Source organism: Patiria miniata, unplaced genomic scaffold, assembly GCF_015706575.1.
Source record: "Patiria miniata isolate m_02_andy unplaced genomic scaffold, ASM1570657v1 HiC_scaffold_17, whole genome shotgun sequence".
Classification (NCBI taxonomy): Eukaryota; Metazoa; Echinodermata; class Asteroidea; order Valvatida; family Asterinidae; genus Patiria; species Patiria miniata.
In genome coordinates this window covers 2579026-2599467 of record NW_024037055.1, presented here as the reverse complement: position 1 = coordinate 2599467, position 20442 = coordinate 2579026, and the positions used below count along the sequence as shown (strand labels likewise).

The 20442-nt window shown below is 43.6% G+C and overlaps 5 protein-coding genes across 11 annotated transcripts; 1 reads left to right on the top strand and 4 right to left on the bottom strand.

The window, feature by feature from the left end:
• Window positions 1-748: 748 nt before the first annotated feature.
• Window positions 749-3654, bottom strand: LOC119723432 (acid-sensing ion channel 4-A-like). Its single transcript, XM_038194077.1, has one exon. The coding sequence runs from the start codon at window positions 2975-2977 to the stop codon at window positions 1529-1531; it is 1449 nt and encodes a 482-aa protein (XP_038050005.1). The 5' UTR covers window positions 2978-3654; the 3' UTR covers window positions 749-1528.
• A 244-nt stretch (window positions 3655-3898) lies between these two features.
• LOC119723431 (acid-sensing ion channel 1A-like) lies at window positions 3899-6795 on the bottom strand. The gene has a single exon (XM_038194076.1). It carries the CDS (start codon window positions 5705-5707, stop codon window positions 4283-4285), a length of 1425 nt encoding a protein of 474 aa, XP_038050004.1. The 5' UTR covers window positions 5708-6795; the 3' UTR covers window positions 3899-4282.
• A 1257-nt stretch (window positions 6796-8052) lies between these two features.
• LOC119723970 (galanin receptor 2b-like) lies at window positions 8053-9075 on the bottom strand. The gene has a single exon (XM_038194893.1). It carries the CDS (start codon window positions 9073-9075, stop codon window positions 8053-8055), a length of 1023 nt encoding a protein of 340 aa, XP_038050821.1.
• Window positions 9076-13133: 4058 nt separating this feature from the next.
• LOC119723427 (ankyrin repeat and SOCS box protein 8-like) lies at window positions 13134-16647 on the top strand. Its single transcript, XM_038194067.1, has 4 exons — window positions 13134-13541; window positions 13973-14097; window positions 14274-14426; window positions 15125-16647. The coding sequence occupies exons 1-4, from the start codon at window positions 13395-13397 to the stop codon at window positions 16014-16016; spliced, it is 1317 nt and encodes a 438-aa protein (XP_038049995.1). The 5' UTR covers window positions 13134-13394; the 3' UTR covers window positions 16017-16647.
• Window positions 16052-19628, bottom strand: LOC119723429 (ankyrin repeat domain-containing protein 39-like). 7 transcript variants are annotated; one of them, XM_038194069.1, is made up of 4 exons: window positions 19549-19628; window positions 18810-19030; window positions 18214-18420; window positions 16052-16824 (listed from the first exon to the last, which is right to left on the bottom strand). In XM_038194069.1, exons 1-4 carry the CDS (start codon window positions 19607-19609, stop codon window positions 16675-16677), a joined length of 639 nt encoding a protein of 212 aa, XP_038049997.1. In that variant the 5' UTR covers window positions 19610-19628; the 3' UTR covers window positions 16052-16674. The 7 variants fall into 7 exon arrangements, with proteins under 7 accessions (XP_038049997.1, XP_038049999.1, XP_038050001.1 ...); XM_038194071.1 differs by lacking the exon at window positions 19549-19628 and adding an exon at window positions 19284-19516; XM_038194073.1 differs by lacking the exon at window positions 19549-19628 and adding an exon at window positions 19284-19516 and having other exon boundaries at window positions 18810-19016.
• Between the last annotated feature and the right edge of the window lie 814 nt (window positions 19629-20442).

The following is a 20442-nucleotide window of genomic DNA, read 5'->3' as shown; positions in this document are numbered from 1 at the left end:
TCAATGACAATTGTCTTTTGAATCTATGTGCATAAGTGAAAGCAAAATCTTACATACAATTTAGTTATTATTGAACAGTTACTCACAATAAGGTGGAATTATATACATGTACTTAAGTATTTTGTACGTACTACAGAGTGGTGCAAAAAGAAGGAGAACCACTTTTGACAGCAATTTCCGCCTACTTGTTAAGCATATTTCAAAAATTCAATTTAATGGTATTAAAATATTGATCTATAAACATAAGTGACGAAAAAATGATTGCAAATGCATATTTTGTTTCTGAGATATGGTAGTTTAAACATTTCATGTTTGTCCTGTTTGTTTGTCCTGTTTGTCCACGGACAGCTTCATTTTATCCGCTTGATTTGAAGACAAAAAAAACACCAGGCTTACACGTGGACTTGATGACGTTTGGTGACTTGTATTCAAATTAGCATAATATATTCTTGCGATTTTTTTTTAAAGATTTCTTTTCACCACGTATGTTTGAAGAGCTATACTTCACTACATTATAAGAAAACAAAACAGTTCAAATAAGTTAAGTAGGTAAAAACGCCCGTCGAAAGTGGGTTTCCTTCTTTTTGCACCACCCTGTAAGACTACCAAAAAAATATTGACATACTGATACACTTTCTAAAGACTAATATTCGGTATATTACTGCACAAATAAAAACCAAAAGGTTTAAACAGATAAAACTGATAAAAGCCAACCGGCATTTTCCAACTTATAATAGTGAACCTTGTGATAGTTCGCTCAAGAAGGACCACAATTCGTAGACGCGACCCCTTGGTTTTTTTCATCTTCGACTAATGGTTGCGCCAATGTGCGGCTAGTCTTTCCCCGGCGACTTAGTAAAACAGATTGATAATGGTCCGTAATGGCAATTTTGCTCGAAGTATTTCGGTTTTGGCTCCCACCGATGTAATTCGTAATGTTTATTCCTTGTCCAAGGCCTTACGAAGGAAAAACACAGGCTTACTCGGGAGGGACTCAAACCAACAACCTCCCGCTTAATAGTGCAGACTTCAGCTTGTGAGTTTTTTTGTACATCTCCCTGACGCAATAAAAGCAACATACAGGTAGGCCTAAATGACTGTCGGAAGTTCTTGCGATGACGCAAACAAAATATATGGGTGCATGCAGGCCAGTAAATCGGTCCGAAATTACCTTCGCCGGCCAAATCACTATTTGCATGCTCGCATATTTTGGGCCGTGAACTGGAAAGATTACTCTATTTTGCAACTGGCGATGCATCTTCAGGAGTATTGTAACGGGTGATCATCTTCGGATGGAAATGTCTCCCAAAAGTCATCGGATTACCCACAGAAAAATTGAAAAGAAAATGAAGATGAAGAAATAAGCTTTAATTTTAAGTGTCTCGACAACTGTCAGCTGTGAGTATTTTTCCTAAATTCCTGAAGTGGGGGAATTGTCGTTGGCAGTTTATTTACTGGTCGGGACCTTTAAAGCTCTACGCACGAAGTCTTGCAACCAAGGGACAAACGATACGACAGGCATCACAATTCAAGTCCCATTTTGTACCTTTTTCCGCGATTTCACCCTCTTGATCAGCAGCTGAAGTCGTCTCGTGATGTAGTCCATTATCTCCATAGCGGTGAGAACACTGGCCCCAAGAAACAGTCCAAGTTGACCGCCAAGATCTCCCAGCAGGGCCGTGAACGGCAGGGCCTGTACTTGCTCGTACGTAATGGTGCTGAGATCCGTGTAGTACACATCCAAGTATACCATATTCGCCTTCACGTACTCGATGTCATCGTTTGATGACACATCCCCGATATCGCTTATAGCTGCCTTGATCACACTTTGGCTTGGATATATCGCCGAGGATAAGGTGGTCTCGTAAGTCACGTAGTCGCAGGCCACGGGGCAAACGCAGTCGGGCCCCAAGGATGAAGCTCGGTGGATTCGAAGAGCATCTCTTACGCAGCGAAAGTCGTCGATGTCACAATGTCGTACAGGGCTAGGGCGATCCGAATCCGGACGATACGCTTTCTCGTGCCCGAGAGGCTGACAGCTGCACTTTAAAATGATGGCATCACGTCGGCAGTTCCTGAGACAAGTGTTACGACTGTATTTCATGGGCTCTTCCTCTGCCTCCTCCGTACCGCAAACACCCCATGGTTTGGGCAGATTTATGTGGCGAACCAAACGCATCGATGCGTAGGTATGAAGACCAGGGGCTGCTGATAAACCCATTGTGTCGATGAGGGGCAACTCGTCAGGTGGGTGGATGGCGAATTTCAGTCCTGCTTCCACATGACCACTTTCGTAAGTTTCCGTATAATCCGGCTGTCTTATGTCGATGATCAGTCGAAGGCCATTGCCGATACCTTGTCGACTTTGCGCGTATATTTTGCGATTCTCGCCGGGACCATTGAACGTGTAGCATTGACCGAAAGTTGGGGAATAGTACGACGAGAAATTGGATGCGTCGCAGCTTTTGTCTCCACCTTTCCAACTGCACTCGTGCAGAGAATCTTCCAGCAAGAACCCAGAGGACAGAGCGAAGTTGGTATAGTTGAAATCGTCGTCGATCTGACTGAAATTGAAATCCTGGTAGTCGTAGTCGGAGAGGTATTCCTCTACCCGCAGGAGACGGCTCACGTATTTCTTGTCGTCGTCATCTATTCTGTATTTCATGAAGCGATTGTAGTTGCAGATAGTCACGGCCGGAAATGCCAGCGTTTTGTTGAACTCAATGATGACGTTGGTGTTGGCTTCGTACTTCAGGTACGCCTGAATACGATCGGCCGTGACATACACGTAGACACCGCTGGCGACCAGCAGCGCGAGGATCCACGGTATCTTGGCTCGAGCCCCGCTGCTCTCTGCCACCCGTCCGATGCCGTGCAGAGTCGTAGTCGTTGCGAATTGGTACTCCAAACTCGGTTTCTCATTTTCAGCACCGTTGGAGGTATGTTCAGGCTTCTTGCAAGCTTCATCACATGCCATCGTTATAGGTCTCGGAAAAACTTGCTCTGTTTTCTTCAAGCTCAAGCAGTGAAATTAAACCACAGAACTCAACCAGTTTACCGTATATCACGCGCGGGTGATATAAGAAACATTAACGGCACAAGACTGTCTCGAACTCTGACGACGCAAAGTAAACGATCGTCGCGGCAGTATCATCCATTTTATTGAGTCGCTGCGGTAATATTGTTAGAGCTTCCCTAAAACAGTAACCTACTCAATAATTTGGCAATGCTTTTAGCCTGCCTCGCCTCTTAATACTTAATTTTTTAATGTATATACTCCCGGAATATTGCTAATGTATGCCATAATCCATTAGGAGTTAAGCACAGCCGTTACATTATTTTTTATCTTTGGCGTGTTCATTTTCTCCTTGAGTGGTTTTTTTTTTGCTGGTCGTTTATTAGCGACCTTGATAATTTCTGACTATGATGCGGTATTGTGAGCCGTTTCAATGAAATGTATTAGTTTTAAGAATTCAGCCAGATGGGACCAAAATGCATTGGACTGATTACCAATGATCGATGAACCGAACACCGCCCATTACGATATGAATATTTCATGAGCGCAGGTTTTAAGCGATATTTTAGAGCGGAGCGCTTTGGTCCAATGGTTAGGATGTTCGACTCGCGTGCCGCGCCGTGGTGTGTTCAAGCCCTGACGGGGAACGTGCACTAGTGCCTGTGTTCTTGGGCAAGACACTTGTCTACAATTGCCTCTGCCCACATGGGAGTATAAATGGGTACCTTTAGAGATCAGAATGCGCTGATCTCGAGCTCCTGCAAAAACTGGTCTCATGGCCTGATGAACAGGGATAATAATTGTGAAGCGATTTGAGGCCTTTGACATAAAGTGCAATATAAGCACCACATTATAATTAATTAATTTTATATATTATTAATATTCCTCAATCAGTAGTTCTATTGTGTCGTGAAGGCCGTGTTTTTTTTCCAGAAACTCTTATCGTTTGTTTGATTCGTTAGCTTTGTTTAACCTGCCTGACACCGCCCTTCAGCTGAATGTCATGACAAAGTAACGTCACGCCAATAATGCAAATATTCGGGGCAATTGAAAGATAGCGAGAAACGTGGCTATAACTTTGATAAAGAATTCCGTAGTCACCCAAAATGCATAGAACCATTCAGTGCTCATGATTATACTTTTGTTGATCGATCATTTCAACTTAATCTTTGTTTCCTTCTAAACTAAACTATCAAAATTTCTTGATTTTCCACCAAACGACATCGATGCTATCTCCATGTCCCTACTTATACGAAATGTGGTTGTTCAGGAGTTGCCCGACTGTACCTTTTTCTTTGTCTTGACCCTCAGGATCAGTAAGTTCAGGCGTCTCAAGATGTAGTCCAGTAGCTCCACTCCGGTGATAACACTGGCCCCAAGAAACAGTCCAAGTTGACCGCCAAGATCTCCCAGTAGGGCCGTGAACGGCATAGCCTGTACTTGCTCGTACGTAATGGTGCTGAGCTCGCTGTAGTACACATCCAAGTACACAAAATTCTCCTTCACGTATCCGTCGCTGATATCTGCATCGCCTTGAAAAGCGCGATCAATCTCAGTGGAGACACTTTGGCTAGGATATTTGGCCGTGGATAGAGTGGTTTCGTAGGTCACGTAATCGCAGGCAATCGGGCACGTGCATTCGGACAGGGACACTAAGGAACGGTGGACCTCAAGAGCTTTCATCACGCAGTTGAACTGTTCGATGTCACACAGCGGTACCAGACTGGAGTCCGATTTGACTGCTCTTTCATACCCGAGAGGCTGACAGCTACACCGTTTAATGATGGCATCACGTCGGCAGTTTCTCAGACAAGTGTTACGACTGTATTTTCTAGACTCCTCTGTCGCCTCCGTGCCGCAGACACCCCATGGTTTGGGCAGATTTATGTGGCGAACCAGACGCATCGACGCATAGGTGTGGAAACCAGGGGATGCCGATAAACCCATTGTATCAATGAGGGGCAACTCGTCCGGCGGATGGATGGCGAATCTTAGTCCCGCTTCCACGTGTCCACTGCTTACGGTCTCTGTGTACTCATTCTGTTGGATGTTGACGATCAACTGGAGACCGTTGCCAGTACCTTGCTGGCTTTGTGCAAGTTTCTGGTGTGTACTGTGGGTGGTGAATGTGTAGCATTGTCCATGAGATGGAGAGTAGAAAGATGAGAAATTGCCTACTTTGCAACTGTATGGAACTCCCTTCCAGTCACACTGAATCAAAGAATCATCCAATGCGAATCCAGTCGCAAGAGCGAAGTGCGTGTAGTTGAATTCGTCGTCGAACAATATATCGTACGCCGTGGCATTGAAATCGTCGTCTTCGCCGTAAAGGTCTTCGTTCAGCTCCAGGAGATGACTGACGTATTTCTTTTCGTCTTCGGAGATCTTGGAGTTCATGAAGCGGTTGTAGTTGCAGATCGTCACGGCCGGAAACTCGAGGGTCTTGTGGAATTCGACGATGACATTGGTGTTGGCTTCGAATTTGAGGTACGCCTGGGTACGATCGATCGTGACGAACGCGCAGAAGCCGCCGGCTATCAGCAGCGCGAGGACCCATGGTATCTTGGCTCGAGCCCCGCTGCTGTCTGCCACCCGTCCGATACCGTGGAGGGTTGTAGTAGTTGCGAATTGGTACTCCAAACTCGGTTCCTCCCCAACGCTACCAGTCTTGTGCGATGGATCGTCTGCCATGCTAGTGTATAGTGCAAGATGTTTTCAATCCTATTATAGCACCTGCACACGGCACGATATAGGTGGTACTTGTACTAGCAAATACCAAGAGTAGGCTATTTACTTACTGCGGGTCTCGTTCCTATCTAACAGCCGGACTGCATGGAACTGAAATGTCCAGCAAATTTTCCGTCACTTTTATACCAACTTGAGGATGGATCTATACTAGCCTGTCTTTAAGCGATGCTGATGAAATTGTCAAAAGTGCATGTTAATGGCATCATCGTCAACGAACCAAGACTCCAGTTACAGTCGGTATGGCTTGTCTTTGTATTGTTCCTTCATCAATTACATTACGCTCCTCAGTTAATTACTCAATTTCCATCCCCAAATGAGGCACTCTTCAGTACAAAACTTGGTATAAGCCACATTTCCTGACAACTGAAGCGTGGAACAATAATTACTTAGGCTGGCTTAGGCCTATGCCATTTTGTTTTTTGCATTTACGATATCGAGAAGCACTTACGATCATTACAGACCTTGTACGTATATTGAGATGGAATATTGGCCTGTGCCCTTCACCTATTCGTACTGTAACCCGTGACAGGTTTTGTCAATACTCTGAAATAAACCACTGTGTGATATTAAATTGCCGGCATTTAACTCACTGTTGCCTGTATTTGCTGTCACGTCCCAATATATCACGTCACAATTTACCATAAAAATACCTTGTTACAGCATAGGGTATGGTATGCATTACGTTTCTTGCCGTTAGGTAATGTGTGGAGTTATGTGGTATAGCATTGTGATACACCGTGAGTGTCGAGTAAAACGAATGTGATGTAATGTTAAACAAGACATGTAAGGCCTGAAAACAAAGTGTACCTTTCGGACTAAACAATTTAGCCACAAAAACATGAACAGCCTTCAAAAATTGAACGGCGCTTGTATTTTCGCCGTCTATACGTTCTGAGATGTTATCTGAGAATTCCCGTTGTGGAACCCACCTTAAGCCATCGCTAACTATAACAGGAACAGTATAAGTTACTGGTTCGGGTGTGCATGACAGTAAACAATAGGGCACGGCATTGTTATATTGTCTCGTTACTAATTGCACGTCAATACGAAAGTTACCAAGCAACTGCAGACACCACGCTTAACGAAACTCGTCATTTCGTGACGGCGCCGCAAAAAAAATAATTTCAGGACATAAAGAGAGCGATTTGCAGTCGTTGTACACTCTGTAACCATATCTTATGGCATTATATGACTTTCTATAATGAGGCATTACAATACGGGATGGACGTCATAAGTACCACAAAATAGTCGGCACAGTTATAACGATGCGTGTACACCGAAGTCAAATTATTACTGCTAGTAATATAACTGAAAATATACCATTGGGGAGATAATCCCTGCAGTTTTTGAGCAATATTATCGGCAATCGCCGTACGCATTCATGACTTTCTAGCTTAAGGGGAATATACATCATTTGCTTTTGCTGTAATTTTCAGAAATGGATGGAATTGGGGGGTTGGAAATATATAGCAAATATAGTTACACTGACTTTTTTGAGGTTTTGGGTTCGAAAATGCTATAAACACCAAGAAAAACAATCATTTTCCTGTAGTCTGGTTCCCTGACTCCATATAAGAAGAAACAGAGCAGTTTACATACATTGGGGAATTGTAAGGTCAGGGAACCAGTCTAGCTGGCTTGTACCCGTTCATAGGTGTGTAATCGATTGCAACAAGTGCGATGGTCAATTGGGGCCAGTATTTGGAAAAAAAGCCAGTTTTTTCCAACGCTGGTCGGCCGACCAGCGTTGGAAATTGATACAAAAATACCACTTTTCTTGAAAATGACAGTATACCAGGTGCCATGATTTTACAGGATGCTTTACACTGTCATTCACTAACAGTCCAGCAAGGTATTTCAAAATGATTTGGTAGTTTTATTTTTTGAAGTTTGCAAATGTTGTATTTTCCCTTTAAGGTCTGGCGCACGTTTTGATACCAAATTTGTGAAAATTGACCTTAGGGTCACCGCACCGCACAGTACAGTGCTAGTGAGCCATTGTTTGAGGCGTTGCACACCATAGAAATCGCATTTCATCATAAACAAGACATGGGAAGTACAGCTCGCTGTGGTAACAGTGCTCTAACTTGCAAATTCAATAACTAATTTAAACATGCAATCAAATACTGTGTTCAGATTAAATTACTATTCTGCATGTGTACCACATGTCATTCCGTTTCGTCACTCCGCGACCGAGTTTGGGGAGGTGGGCGGATCCACCCCTCCCTTCACAGCTGTGAGATGGTGGTTTCCCCCCCCCCCCCCCCCACCCGGCCCTCAGTTTAAGGCTAAGGGCATTGCGCTGAGACGGTTCCAGCGGCAGTGGAACCAGTAGAGTACGAATGCATCTCGTGGGCGGTAGTCTCCTGTCCAGCGTCTTGGGTGAGGCCCAACATGCTCCTGACGCCACGCCTGAACTGCTGGTACTTGAGGGCATAGATGAACGGATTAGCGCACGAGTTGATGGCTACCATCGATGTACTGATGATGTACAGGGCGCCTCTGAAATCAAGGGGCCAGCCGAAGTTGTACATGAAGAAGATGACGCTGCTTGGGGTCCAGCACACGACGTAGACGGCGAAAACGAGCACCAGGGTTTTGATGGTGTTCCGACGGGCGCGAAGCATCGCGTCGCCCGCTCCCTCCCCCGCTGGCTGGCCGCTGACGGACCCACCAGCCCTGTCCTGGCGACGCGCCTGCATAGGGCCCACACGGGTCGCGTTACGCTTCAGAACAATGGCAATATGCGAGTAGGCAAAGAACATAACCGAAGCCGGTAGGAAGTATTGCATGCAGAGGTAGAGTACACCAATGGCGTGAGCCCCTGGCACCGCGATCTGCACACATCGCCCGCCTTCGTTAATGACGTGAATCACAATGCCGTACGCGCAGGTAGCCATACCAAAGACCCACACGCAGGCTATCACCACTGTGGCTTTGCAGGATTGAAAGTTCCTTTGGTAGCGGAACGGGAACACGATGGCGTAATAGCGCTCGAGGGTCAGCGCCACCAGGTTGAACGTGGAGGCGGTGAAGAAAGCCCAGACGAGGATGTCGGAGACCCAGAGGCGACACAGCAGCCAACTGGCAAGATCTTGGTCCAAGGGGTACGGGGTGGGGACGTTACTGCTTAACAGAAGCATCAAGGAGCCCAGGAAATCAACCACAGCCTGGTTGGCGATGAAGGCATTGGTCAGGGTGTGCATGGAGCGGACACGATAGATGACAACACACACCAACCAGTTACCAATGATGCCTAGGAGACCCACTATGGTCTTGACGACTCGTAGAGATACCAACGCCTCAGCCATTATCCCGATGGTACCTCCAAACTCCGTCTGAGAAACACGTTTGGCATTGCTCTGTCGGCAGGAAACCGTATAGCTTACGTGATTCTTTTACGGCTTACAGAACTTGAAGTCCTGCTCTCGAGTTTACTTTGTGCTTCAGTAGGGCTATTAGTTTTACATTGCAAATTGGAGCAGTCGTTATACAGTTACTATACCTACGGCTATCAAGTCTACTGTTGACTTTTACCCAAGTCGTGTATCATCTCGTGTGCGAGTTTTTGTAGAGGTCTGAAAGAATAAGACGGATCACAGCTTACTCTTCGACTCTGAAGATCGATGATCATCAATCATCTCGAACGTTCGTAAAACAAACCAATCGGATTTTTGTGATTTCACCGCACGCACAGTGCGAACAAAGTGAGGACGATAAAGATCCCATAAAAGGCAGCCGAACTCGTCGTCTGATGTCTTACGCTGGGGTGTCTTTATGGTGCCTTAGGCCTGCAGGTGTTAAACAATGAGCGAGGGCTGATGATGGGATGATTGGAAATCCTTTCAGTGTCCAAGCAAGCGAAAAACCCTCGTACATGGGCCGCCTGCACAGATATCCTTCCAACTGAGATGTCCGTGGCGATTACCCGAAGTAAACTGATATTCATCTGTTGTGAAGTCAAAACGCAAAGGTTGTGCCTTGGAAAGAGAAGTATTTCTCCTTCATAGCGACAGTGGAGAGAGGGAAAGAGTGACGATGGTTATCGAGATGGTATCGCCCCTCAGTGCAATGTTCCTCACTCTTCGCTCAATCTTGTGTACCGCATGACGTAGTGATTGGGGAGCGATGCATATGCAACTCGATTTTATTTTGTTGCAAGCAGTCACTCAACATTCTAGTACGCATGCGTAAAAAAATATCACGTGAATATGTTGTTGAATATTCTCGCGATCATTGAGCAATAACGATGGGTCAGAGCATTTGTGAGCACAATAACACACAGGCATCTTTATCATTCGTGATAAGTAACAAAAGTGACATAATTACATGTTTGAAACAGGGAAATGCAGCGAGCATGCATTTGCGAGTTGTAAACATCTTAGAATATACCGTCTGGACTGGTTGTAACTCGTGTTTTTTCTCTGTTCTTAAGAATGAAATTGAAAGTGGCCTGACACTCCTGGGTATGCGTCAAGAACTGTTTGGAACAATCCATCATTTCTGATCATCCTGCAAGATCGGGGACCATGTATTTACGGTTGCTTTTGATACATGACCCAAAGCAAACACAAAACGCGACCAATCTGCTCCTCAATTGTACCATTATGACGAACGACGAATTAATTGGATGAAATTACATCTCCTTCTCTCTCTCCGCCGTGTTTTTGTTTCGATGCTACTGCTCTTTGATTTATCAAATTGGACTTTTTAAATGCATCATTCCATTTCCTGCATGGCTCGCTTTTGCCGCATCGAAATGAATTGTATTGGACACGGAAGTGCCTATGACAACGGTACCAATCAAGACAAGTGCTTCGGCATTTCGCATAGAAAAAGCCTGTAGGACTGGCCAGTCACACAAGGGCGCCAGCGACACTGCATGTTCGGCGGATCATTGGCGCTCCAACCCCACTCCTGCCTCCATGCTTTACCGAACTGTCACTGCTTGGTTGGTTTTTTTTGGCATTTCTTTCCTTTTATCTCTCGCAGCTCTCACGAAGTGTCTTTGTTTTTCATGTCGTACGTCTTTTTTTGCTGATTAGCCTACTGTTCTGTAACGCAGAAGTATTGCTTATGGCACAAAGGGCACTAGTTTGCCGAACGCGCCATTACACCACATCAACAACAACAACAGTCACACAAGCAACGTTTTGCTCTAACCTTGCATATATACACTTTGTGGACCTGTGAACAAAAGAGATCCACATAGGTGCAGGAAGTTTGAACGTTTTGTGGACTTGCACACGTCCACACTAGGTCCCCCCCCCCCTCTGAAAAACAGGTTTAGAGACATTTTGGGTTAGGTTTATCCGTTGCAAAATGAAGAGAAACACTAAAGGAAATCATGATAAAGAAAAATGGGTCAACTTGAAAGAGTGTTCATGGTGCAAATTAAATATTTTTTTCTCCGGTTTTAGGATGCAGGAAGCGTGAATGCTTTGTGGACTTGCACACGTCCACACTATGTTTTCCCAGCGGGATAACAGGTTTAGAGAAATATTAGGTTAGGTTTATCCGTCTCAAAATGAAGAGGAACACTCAAGGAAATCACGATAAAAAAAATGGGTTGAAAGAGTGTTCACAGTGGGAGTGATCAGTGAGTGATTTTTTTTTTCTTCACGAAAACAAAGGAATGTCCACACTACGTATGTAACGTAAACCTGTGACCACAAATTCGTATCCTTGTGGAGACTCACACACAATAGGGAACAAAACATTGTAAAGGTCTCCACAGGGCAATTTCTATAGATGAATAGGTCTCCACAAGGTTTTCACGAAATAGATATATGGGTTTTACTCAAAAACTAGGAATTTCCAAGGTGGGTTGATCCGTCGCAAATGGAAGAGTTTTAGAAAAGGGATATTAATTCCAAATTTCAGCCAAGGAAAGATTCTGGTTAAAATAAGAGCATTTTGAAAATTCACTTTCAAAATTGAACACTTTACTACACGGGAACAAAGAAATGTCTCCACAAGGATACACATTTTGGAATGGGTGTGTGTGAAGGGGGTAGAGTCTGCTGCCATCTTGCGGGTGTGTGCTTTTTGTCCTCTTGTGCATTATTGTTAATAAATAATTTACAAAACAAAAACACTCCAACTATCTACATGTATAGTGTTTCCTGTGCATGGCAATTTTGTGTGATAGCAGTTGAACTTGAGTCACATAATACTATTGATTCGCGTGTGTTACCGCTGGGCCACAATAATAAATCGTGTGTGCGTTTTGATTGAACGAGAACTACCCCCCTCCTTCCTGTCCAAAAAATAAAAATAAAATACATCGTGACGTTCAAGAAAACTACATTTATTTTCATCAAATATTTATTCCTGAGGCGTGACTGTGTCGCCGGCATGTCTCGAGATGGCACCACATAGGCTTAATATCAATCAATAATGATATAGCACTGAGAATCGACTAAACTATCGCCGGTAATTCCATAAGTAAAGGCATCATTGTGTTAACTGAACATGACAGAATACAACTACCCGTATATTTTAATGGCGCTTTTCAGGCATTAGAGCGCACCACAAATGGATTTTTTGTTTCCATTAAACTTTGACATTATATTTTAGTTATTCAAATATTGCCTTACGTTTTGTGAGCTTTTAATAAAAGGTTGTAATATGGATGAAAATGGGTATCAAAAATTACACGCCAGTTTTTAACGATTTGAGCAGAGAACTGCATTTTTGGTGAGGCAAATATCCATCTTTGGTACGACGCAATCATCAGGGACGAATATAATGATGTGCGTATTGGATACGTATGTCCGCTCTGGAAAACACTTGCTGATAGTGTCTCATTGTGTTCGATTATTTCACTAAGTAATTCATACTTTCAATATTTTAATGCGTGAGATGCAAATTGCCAAATAGCGTGCCAGCCATGCCCGATGAATTAACCACGCATTGAACGGTAATTTACTTTTTTTCCTGAACGGCATTATGTACGTCTCCTGTACTCGCAATATTAGACCTCTAATTAAGTATAGGATTATTAGAAAATGGTTCGCGTGCGGGCTCGAAAAAAATAGTTGCTTGGATATTTCACTAAACCCACATACATGTAAATACATAGGCCTCAGAATCTCAGAATCTCAGAAAGTTGACTGGATATTGCCGCTAGGCATCATCATCCAGTTTGACTTCATGCCGGTGCCGTGCAAGCGTGAAAAAAAAAGTAAATTACATCTTATATAACCTTTTGATGTAAAATGCACATTGCCCATGGTGTGCCAGATGAAATAGGCATGCAAAATGGTGTTTTAGAAACCAGCAACTTTTCTTCCCGAGCCGCACACGTCTCCCTAAATGTCCCGTCCCTAATGAGTAATGTTGACGCGCGCGTAATCTATGGAGATTCTGCACGCGCGCGCATAGAATCTCATCACGAAGATGAAATACATTCGTCCTTCATCATTAGGAACACTCGAGTCCGTTTCTTTTTTGCTAAATTTCTTAAAATAACGACCAAATCAATCTCAGCGCACTGTTGGGAGCAAGGTGTATGCCTTCGGAACGATGGCTGTACAAAGCAAGAAGCATTCGTCTCCAAACATAACCTAGAAATATCGTAAACCAAAAGTGTCCGACCCAACGCCAGCTCGGCTCCCGTTTGGCGGGAATGGGCGGTTTTCCCACGCGGATTCGTCGGCCTGTCCCCACCGCCGTTAGCCCCATCACGGACCCGATCGGCTACATCTGCTCCTGTATCCTCAAACGGGATTATAGACGGTGTAAGAGGTTTCTCAAGAAAGGCACTTGGATGAAGGTACTCTGTGATTCTTATTCTCTATAACGTTAATCCGTCCTCTGCTCAGAGAACTAGGCCTAAAATATATTTTCCCGAAACACAGGCCTACAAAATCTACTTTGTTTCGTCCCGATTGTCTCTGCATCTTCAAAATCAAAGCCTACAGCCCATTCTTTCCTTGCCATTTTCTTCTTTTTCTTCCCTCCAGCCTTCTAACCTTGCCTGTCTGAGATTTCATATCTAGGCCCGAGTTTACAGCTGCCGAGCAGAAATGGCTCTCAGCAAATGAATGTGTTGGCAGTTTGGCAGGCCGGTCGGACCTGTTTCTGCCGTGCAAATAATATCTGTGCTCAGAAATGTTCTGATTGGTGAAGGCCTAGCTCTCTTGTCCCAAGCCGAGCCCTTCTCTTTCTCGACCACATTTCAATTGAAATGGTCTGTCTTTCAAGGTGCTACAGCAGCAAGTAGAGCGTGCCCGCAGCGGCGAGTCGACAGATCTTCGGATCATGGACCTCCCTTTGCACCTCATGTTCGCCGTCAGCCAGAATGGCTTGTATGATCGCACCTTCCTCAGGTAGGAAACATTTCTAGAACCTTGGCCCAAGAGAGATGCTAGCGCACATTTGTGCTTCAGGTGCAACAATCCGTTTTCAATGCGCTTCATTCAGAATTTCAAATTGAACAGAATATGTTTGATCTCAAATTGAGTTGAAAATTTTTAGAGAACTGCTTTTCTTGATCCCATTGAAGATTTCTGCGGCTCCTGCTTGATTATGGCTACGACCCTGATATCGCAGACGAGAAGGGCGTGGTTGCACTGCACACTGCCCTCATGAGGGTCAACTTCTTCAGTGCGCTGGCCTCGGTGCGACTGCTCAGAAGGAGGGAGGTGTACACAACAAAGTAATGGATCTTTCTGGATTTGGCCATTTTTAGCTACAGTCGCCTTTGGTTTGTGTGTGCATGTCTCAAAGTGCTTGTGACTGAGCTTCTGTGGTCACCTGACGTGACCAACAGGCCCGGATTATCCAATAGGCACAGTAGGCATTGTGCCTGGGGCCGACAAAAAATTCAGGGTCTTTTGAACAATTTGAGGCCTACGAAAATACTACAGTGTTGCCTGGCATGCATGCTTAGTACAGCTATTGCATCAACATGAAATTGGTGCTGATGCCTAGGGCGCAGTAGGGCCTATGAAACACTGATGCCTAGGGCCTACGGAACACTTAATCCAGCCCTGCTGACCAAAAGCTATGATCTGATTGGCCAATGCACCTTGTTTGATTGACATGCAGGAAGGGTCAGTTGGATGCCACAGCCGAGTTCTTTATTAGCATCCCAGCAATGACAGTTCCCAAGTCCAACATATAGTAGTGGAAGTAATGTAGTGTTGTAGCAGTTAGAAAACTTTAGAAGGTTTTTTTTCAGCCAAACTTTGTTCTTGGAACGCCAAACATAATAACATGCTGGTTCGATACGAAGTCAAGGGAACGTTACCCGTGACAACGTAAATTGTAATTTGAGAACCCACCCATATTTCAAGAGAGAATCATGTATTTTCTCTGGATAACGTCCATTTTTTGCATAATGCCCTGCTTCAGATTTGTGTTAGCGCTGTGCCAAGCTGGTGCCAATGTGAACGTCCACGAGGACCGAGCTGATAGGACCCCCCTTCACCTTGCAGCCAAGTGCAACCTAGCCCACTGTGTGGAGATTCTGCTTGACTTTGGTGCTCTGATTGAGGCACGGGACGCTGAGGGTAAGACAGCACTGTGTCTAGCAGCAGAATCTGCCGCTCTGGAGTCTGTTAGATGCTTGTTGGACAAGGGAGCTTGTGTGATCGTGCGCAGCCTCCGCGGGCAAACGCCTTTACATCGTGCCGTGGATGCCCTGCCGACTGCCAATGCGGAGAGGTGTGTCCAGATGCTTCTTGCTGAGGGGGCCGATCCAGATTCCCAAGACATCAACGGGAACACACCCTTGCATCTAGCTGCCCGCAGCCGAGCAGAAGGCTCCATCATACACCAGCTCCTCCTGTTTGAAGCCGATGCCTCCATCCTCAATGTTCTTCACCACTCCGCACTCTACGAGTACCTGATTGCTTACAGTTTGCCGGAGCCACACGAGCTGGCCTCCCAACTAACCCTTGAGCATCTGGGGACCTACCCCGGCTTCCTTGCCCTACTCGAGTGCACTCCAAGATCCCCACGGATGATCCGCAACAAGGAAGGCAGAATCCTACCCATGCTCACCGAGGCCCGCCTGAAACCCCTCTTGGAGCAGTTTGACGTCCCTGACGAACCTCAATCACTCCAGAATCTTTGCTGTTGGACCATCAGACAAGCAGTGGGTGTCGCCCCGCTGGTGTACTTTAAGGACATGGCCAAGTATCTCTGGCTTCCCAAACGTCTGGAGGAGTTTGTGATTAGTGAGAGGTACCGCCAGAACATGAAGGCTCCGGGATTAGTGTTACGGGTCAAAGTTATAACCTAGATCAATATTGAGATACCCCAAGATGATACAAATTATGCAAGTGTTATGCAAGTACAACATGTAATTTCCAAATGAGATGAGGGATTTTGATGTTTGTATGCATACACATGTATTTTAATGAAATAAGGATATACTTAGACATCGTAAATAATGTAAGCAATAATAAAATTTAAAAGATGCAAAATCATAAGAAATCTATCAAAATAAAAAGTCTAGCAAAAATTCGAACCAGAAATTCGTGACCAATGTAAATTTCCAGATCAAGTGTAAAATCAGAACCTGTATTTTCCAGGGTATTTTTACAGCGACAATTTTAATTCTAAAGTTCTACTGTCGGTTGAATACATTTCTTGGTCATGATATGTTAACCAAGGCCTTTTTGGAAAGCAGCAGAGGCGATGAGCATTCATTTAAGGTACAAAGTTTGTACCTACTAATATTACAATGTAATCAAGAATCATGACCTAACAATGAAACATTTCTCATTTAACGAATACACTGCTTTACAAGACGCTTTTAATAAAGCCCCAATTCCCACAACATCCATTGTGATATTGCAGTATAGTATAAATGAAGTGTGCCAGGTTAACCTATTTTATGCCAGGGCAAAATAAAAAATAGTTTTAATCGAGTTACGTCCATCTGTTTCCTCCACGGTTCACCTGTCTTTCAGCAGTTCTCGAAGAGGAACATTAGACTCCGGGACATAGTCCACAGGGCGTCGACCTCTGTTGTCTTGTAGTGAGACTAACGAGCTATCTGCTGCCACTAATAGTTTACATATGTCCAGGTGTCCCCTCTCGGCTCCCTGGAAGAATTAAATGAATTTCAAATCCACTTCATTACAAAAGTAATTCCATGGAGGCCAAGTGTCTGAAAATCAGAGACTCCAAAATTAATTAATTTCTTTAGCCCATTAAAGTGATCGGTCTTGAGCAATGCCCGTCTTAACTCTAAAAAAAAAAGTAATGTTGTGTGACATCTTACAGCGGCAGCTGGGAGGATTTAGAATGCTAGCAAATACATTCAGTACAAAATGCAAGGTTCTTGGTTTGGATTATGCAAAAATTACATTCGATGAAGTTTCTCAGAAGCCAATCTTTCTGTCTTGCTTAAGAACATTTGCTTAAATTTCAAAGCACTCACTCTAGCATTGCAATCAACTGCATAATCCTAAAGTTTTCTTCAAGTTGACAATTATGGATGCTGTTAATTTGCAGCAAGTTTTACCTTAATATCTGATCATGTAGCAAGTTAAACTTCAAACACAATATCTGGAGTTTGTCATTGAGGAAGGAAATGAGCTGACAAAAACACCTGCACAGTTCTATTACACGATCAATTCCAAGTTACTCATTAATAACAGTTATAACGTGCGTCATAAATCTAACCATGTCTGCGTTTCTTATGAAAGCACTCAATGACCTCAATCACACCTGCATATTCACCTGCCAGAGTTTATGCAAAGCCTCAAAGCTCAGACTCTAGACAAGTTGATGTAAGCCCAGAATTTGTATTGTTACGTCAGTACTGACGTTAATTACGCTTATTTATTGAAGTGCATTAAGCGTAAGGAGTTCAAATGAAATGATGGCGCCATGATATGGTCGCAAACTACTTCCCTGGATTGTTGAAAAGAATCATACACCAAGGTACATCCTGCACCCGTCAATACTGTACATGTACATCCAATCAATTATACTACCCTGCAAGTCACATTCCATGGTGCATAGAGACACAAGTACAGTGTCTAACAAAATCAGTCTCCTTAATTTCTAGGCTAAAGCAAACCTCTTCAAGATTGTCACGGTCCTGAGTTACATATAAACAGAAACTGGGACGTAAGTTGGGCCAAGTAAAAAGGAAAAAAAATAGTTTCTTGTCTGAGCTGTTATAAAGTAGGAAGAAGGTAGCCCTTTGTTTCCCCCAAGATGGTGAATTTTCCAATATGGCGGGTGGATTCTTCCATTTTGTTGACTGTTTTGCCAATCCTTTTGTGTCCAAAGCAGCCATCACCCTTTGTACCAGATTTTGAACTTGCATACACAGATAATGATTTGCTGGAAAAGACAAGATATATTGCAAATGTATAATTAAAAATAAATTGGTTGGCCAGAGAAAGGAAGAGAACTGGTTTATTTTTTTACTTGGCCGTATACATGTGAATTTTATTGGGGACAAAGTTCAGCTTCTGCACCTTGTGGAGTGAGCATTTGCCGTCCTGATCACGCAATGAGGGCGATGCCTTCCTGTCGAGAAGTAATTTAACAACGTCCAAGTGGCCGCTGTAGGCTGCTCTATGAAGTGGCGTCACACCCCCTGATCGCGTTGCACAATTTGGATTAGCTCGGTGCTGGAGTAGAATGCGGACTATTTCCAGCTGTCCATTTCTACTTGCATAGTGCTACTCACACACACACAAAAACAAACATAAAAAAGAAAGTAATCAAAATCAAATGTGAAAATAAAATTATAGAAAAGTATAGCATGTTGCTTTACAGTTTTAATATCATTAATGCTGTTTAAGAATTAATGCTGCTAAAACAATGAAATCATTAATGAATTGGAACAAAAAAATATGATTTAGGAATATCCTGTTCAGAAATCGAATCTTGAAGAATTGAATTTTGTTTTAAAAAAATGAAAAGCGCCCGCATCCTTCATTTTTTTCTCAAAAAGCGTGGATGCAAAACTATTATTTTATTGTTAACTCGGCCTGATAAAATATCCTTTTGGTCAAAAAATTTATGCATTGAAACTGCTCAGCATAAATTATCTGGAAATCACACACACCAAAGCAGTGTAGCCTGAACTGTCTGTGGCGTTTGGATCCCCTCCGTTATCCAAAAACTTTCTGACTTTCTGGGTCTCTCCATTCAAAGCTGCCGACCACACACCGCGCTCAAAGTCCAGTTCATCAAGTGTCTGTGTTGCCGGAGATTGGTGAGTGTGGTTACAACATTGATGATCATCTCTGTGCGTGGCCATTGCAAGAATGTTCTTATATGGACATACTGGGTTTAGAATCAATCGTTGCACTTTAATCAGAATTTAAGCAATGTCGAACTTTAACATGTTTAAAGTGCATTACCGGATTACTGCATTCAAACATTCAAATTAGGCTACTTTAATTATGCAAAAAAAAGAGGACTTCAACTTTAGTAACACTGAATTTGATTCGTGATACGCACTACACATGGACACATTGATTCAAAGGAAATATTGGGCGAACATGGAGAATGAACATGATGAAAAGGCTCAATGTACATTTTTCACGAAATGAGTGCAGCGAACACCAACCACTACGCGCGCACCACTGCCCAATCTCGGTTAGCTGACAGTTTAACGACAAAGCGAAATCAATAAAAACGTCCACGCACACATCCAAGCGAATATCCTTAGTTTATTTTAGCGACCACTTCATCCGAATATTTTAAGATTCGGCAAAGTACACTCGTGACTTCACTGCTGTGTTTTCACATGGGCGCCGCCATCTTTGTAATGAATATGCATAAGGTACAAAATTGAGTACCAATGAAATGTTGAGAAAGTTTTGATGTTTCCACGTCTACGTCTGCTGCGCTGCCGGCCATGCGCCACCTCCTGCAAAACACGCGGGAAAAATCTGCTGCCGACTTTAAAAATTAAGAATCAGTCATAGGCCTTATCGTTTCTCTGGAACATTGCAGACAAAGTGCTATTAATTCCGGTGAGTGCAACCTTTCAATTTAATTACATGGTGTGGTAAAAGCTTTCTTCCAGAATTTCTTTTTCCTTTTACAGGGAGGGCAACGTTTTCTCATTGTTCAAAAAATGCGTTCTATCCTCGCGGCAATGACTTGCGTCCTCCTTGCTAAGTTTTATGCTTTTTAACGTCCTTACTTCGAACTATTGCTTTAAATTAATAATGTATGTGTGCTAACTAAACTCTGGAAATTTTTAGGTAAAAAATAAGGTTTTTAAAAAAGCTTCGTTTCACCGACTTTGGGAACTGACAATTCTCCAACTAAGGTGTTCACCTGGAAATTAAAGCTGAATTGATCTCTTTTTCTGTTGTTAACAAACGACCTTTTGGGCGATTTTCTCCTAAAGATGCATGCTCGCCTTAATACTAAGCGCAGCTGCTGAAGCCTCTCGCAATTTTGGAGACTACTTCCTCCACTCCATTTCAAGAATCTTTTCAATTCCAACGGAATTTACCAGAAATACAAGCTCATAGACTGGGTCAAGGCTGGGACCTTTCATTGTTGCTGATAGTAATCCTCAAGAGCAAGGGATAAAAAACTCTCGACGTAATACGCAAAGTGCCTATTGTGCCCACTGCAATGGATAATCCGCCCCTGTACATGCTGTACGTTTCCTTATTAGAGTGCTCAGAATTTAATTCCTTTTCTTCCTTTTTACCAATTGACCCTAACTCCCGCTT

Bases quoted from the DNA above. Each gene is read 5' to 3' on its own strand.
- LOC119723432 (XM_038194077.1), bottom strand. From the start codon at position 2,977: ATGGCATGTGATGAAGCTTGCAAGAAGCCTGAACATACCTCCAACGGT.
- LOC119723431 (XM_038194076.1), bottom strand. From the start codon at position 5,707: ATGGCAGACGATCCATCGCACAAGACTGGTAGCGTTGGGGAGGAACCG.
- LOC119723970 (XM_038194893.1), bottom strand. From the start codon at position 9,075: ATGGCTGAGGCGTTGGTATCTCTACGAGTCGTCAAGACCATAGTGGGT.
- LOC119723427 (XM_038194067.1), top strand. From the start codon at position 13,395: ATGGGCGGTTTTCCCACGCGGATTCGTCGGCCTGTCCCCACCGCCGTT. The intron at 14,098-14,273 runs GTAGGAAACATT...ATCCCATTGAAG, and splicing joins TATGATCGCACCTTCCTCAG to ATTTCTGCGGCTCCTGCTTG. The intron at 14,427-15,124 runs GTAATGGATCTT...GCCCTGCTTCAG, and splicing joins AGGGAGGTGTACACAACAAA to ATTTGTGTTAGCGCTGTGCC.
- LOC119723429 (XM_038194069.1), bottom strand. From the start codon at position 19,609: ATGGCCGGCAGCGCAGCAGACGTAGACGTGGAAACATCAAAACTTTCT. The intron at 19,031-19,548 runs GTACTCAATTTT...TTCTAAACCCAG, and splicing joins ACTTTCTCAACATTTCATTG to TATGTCCATATAAGAACATT. The intron at 16,825-18,213 runs GTGCAGAAGCTG...TAATTCTTCCAG, and splicing joins GCAAATGCTCACTCCACAAG to GGAGCCGAGAGGGGACACCT.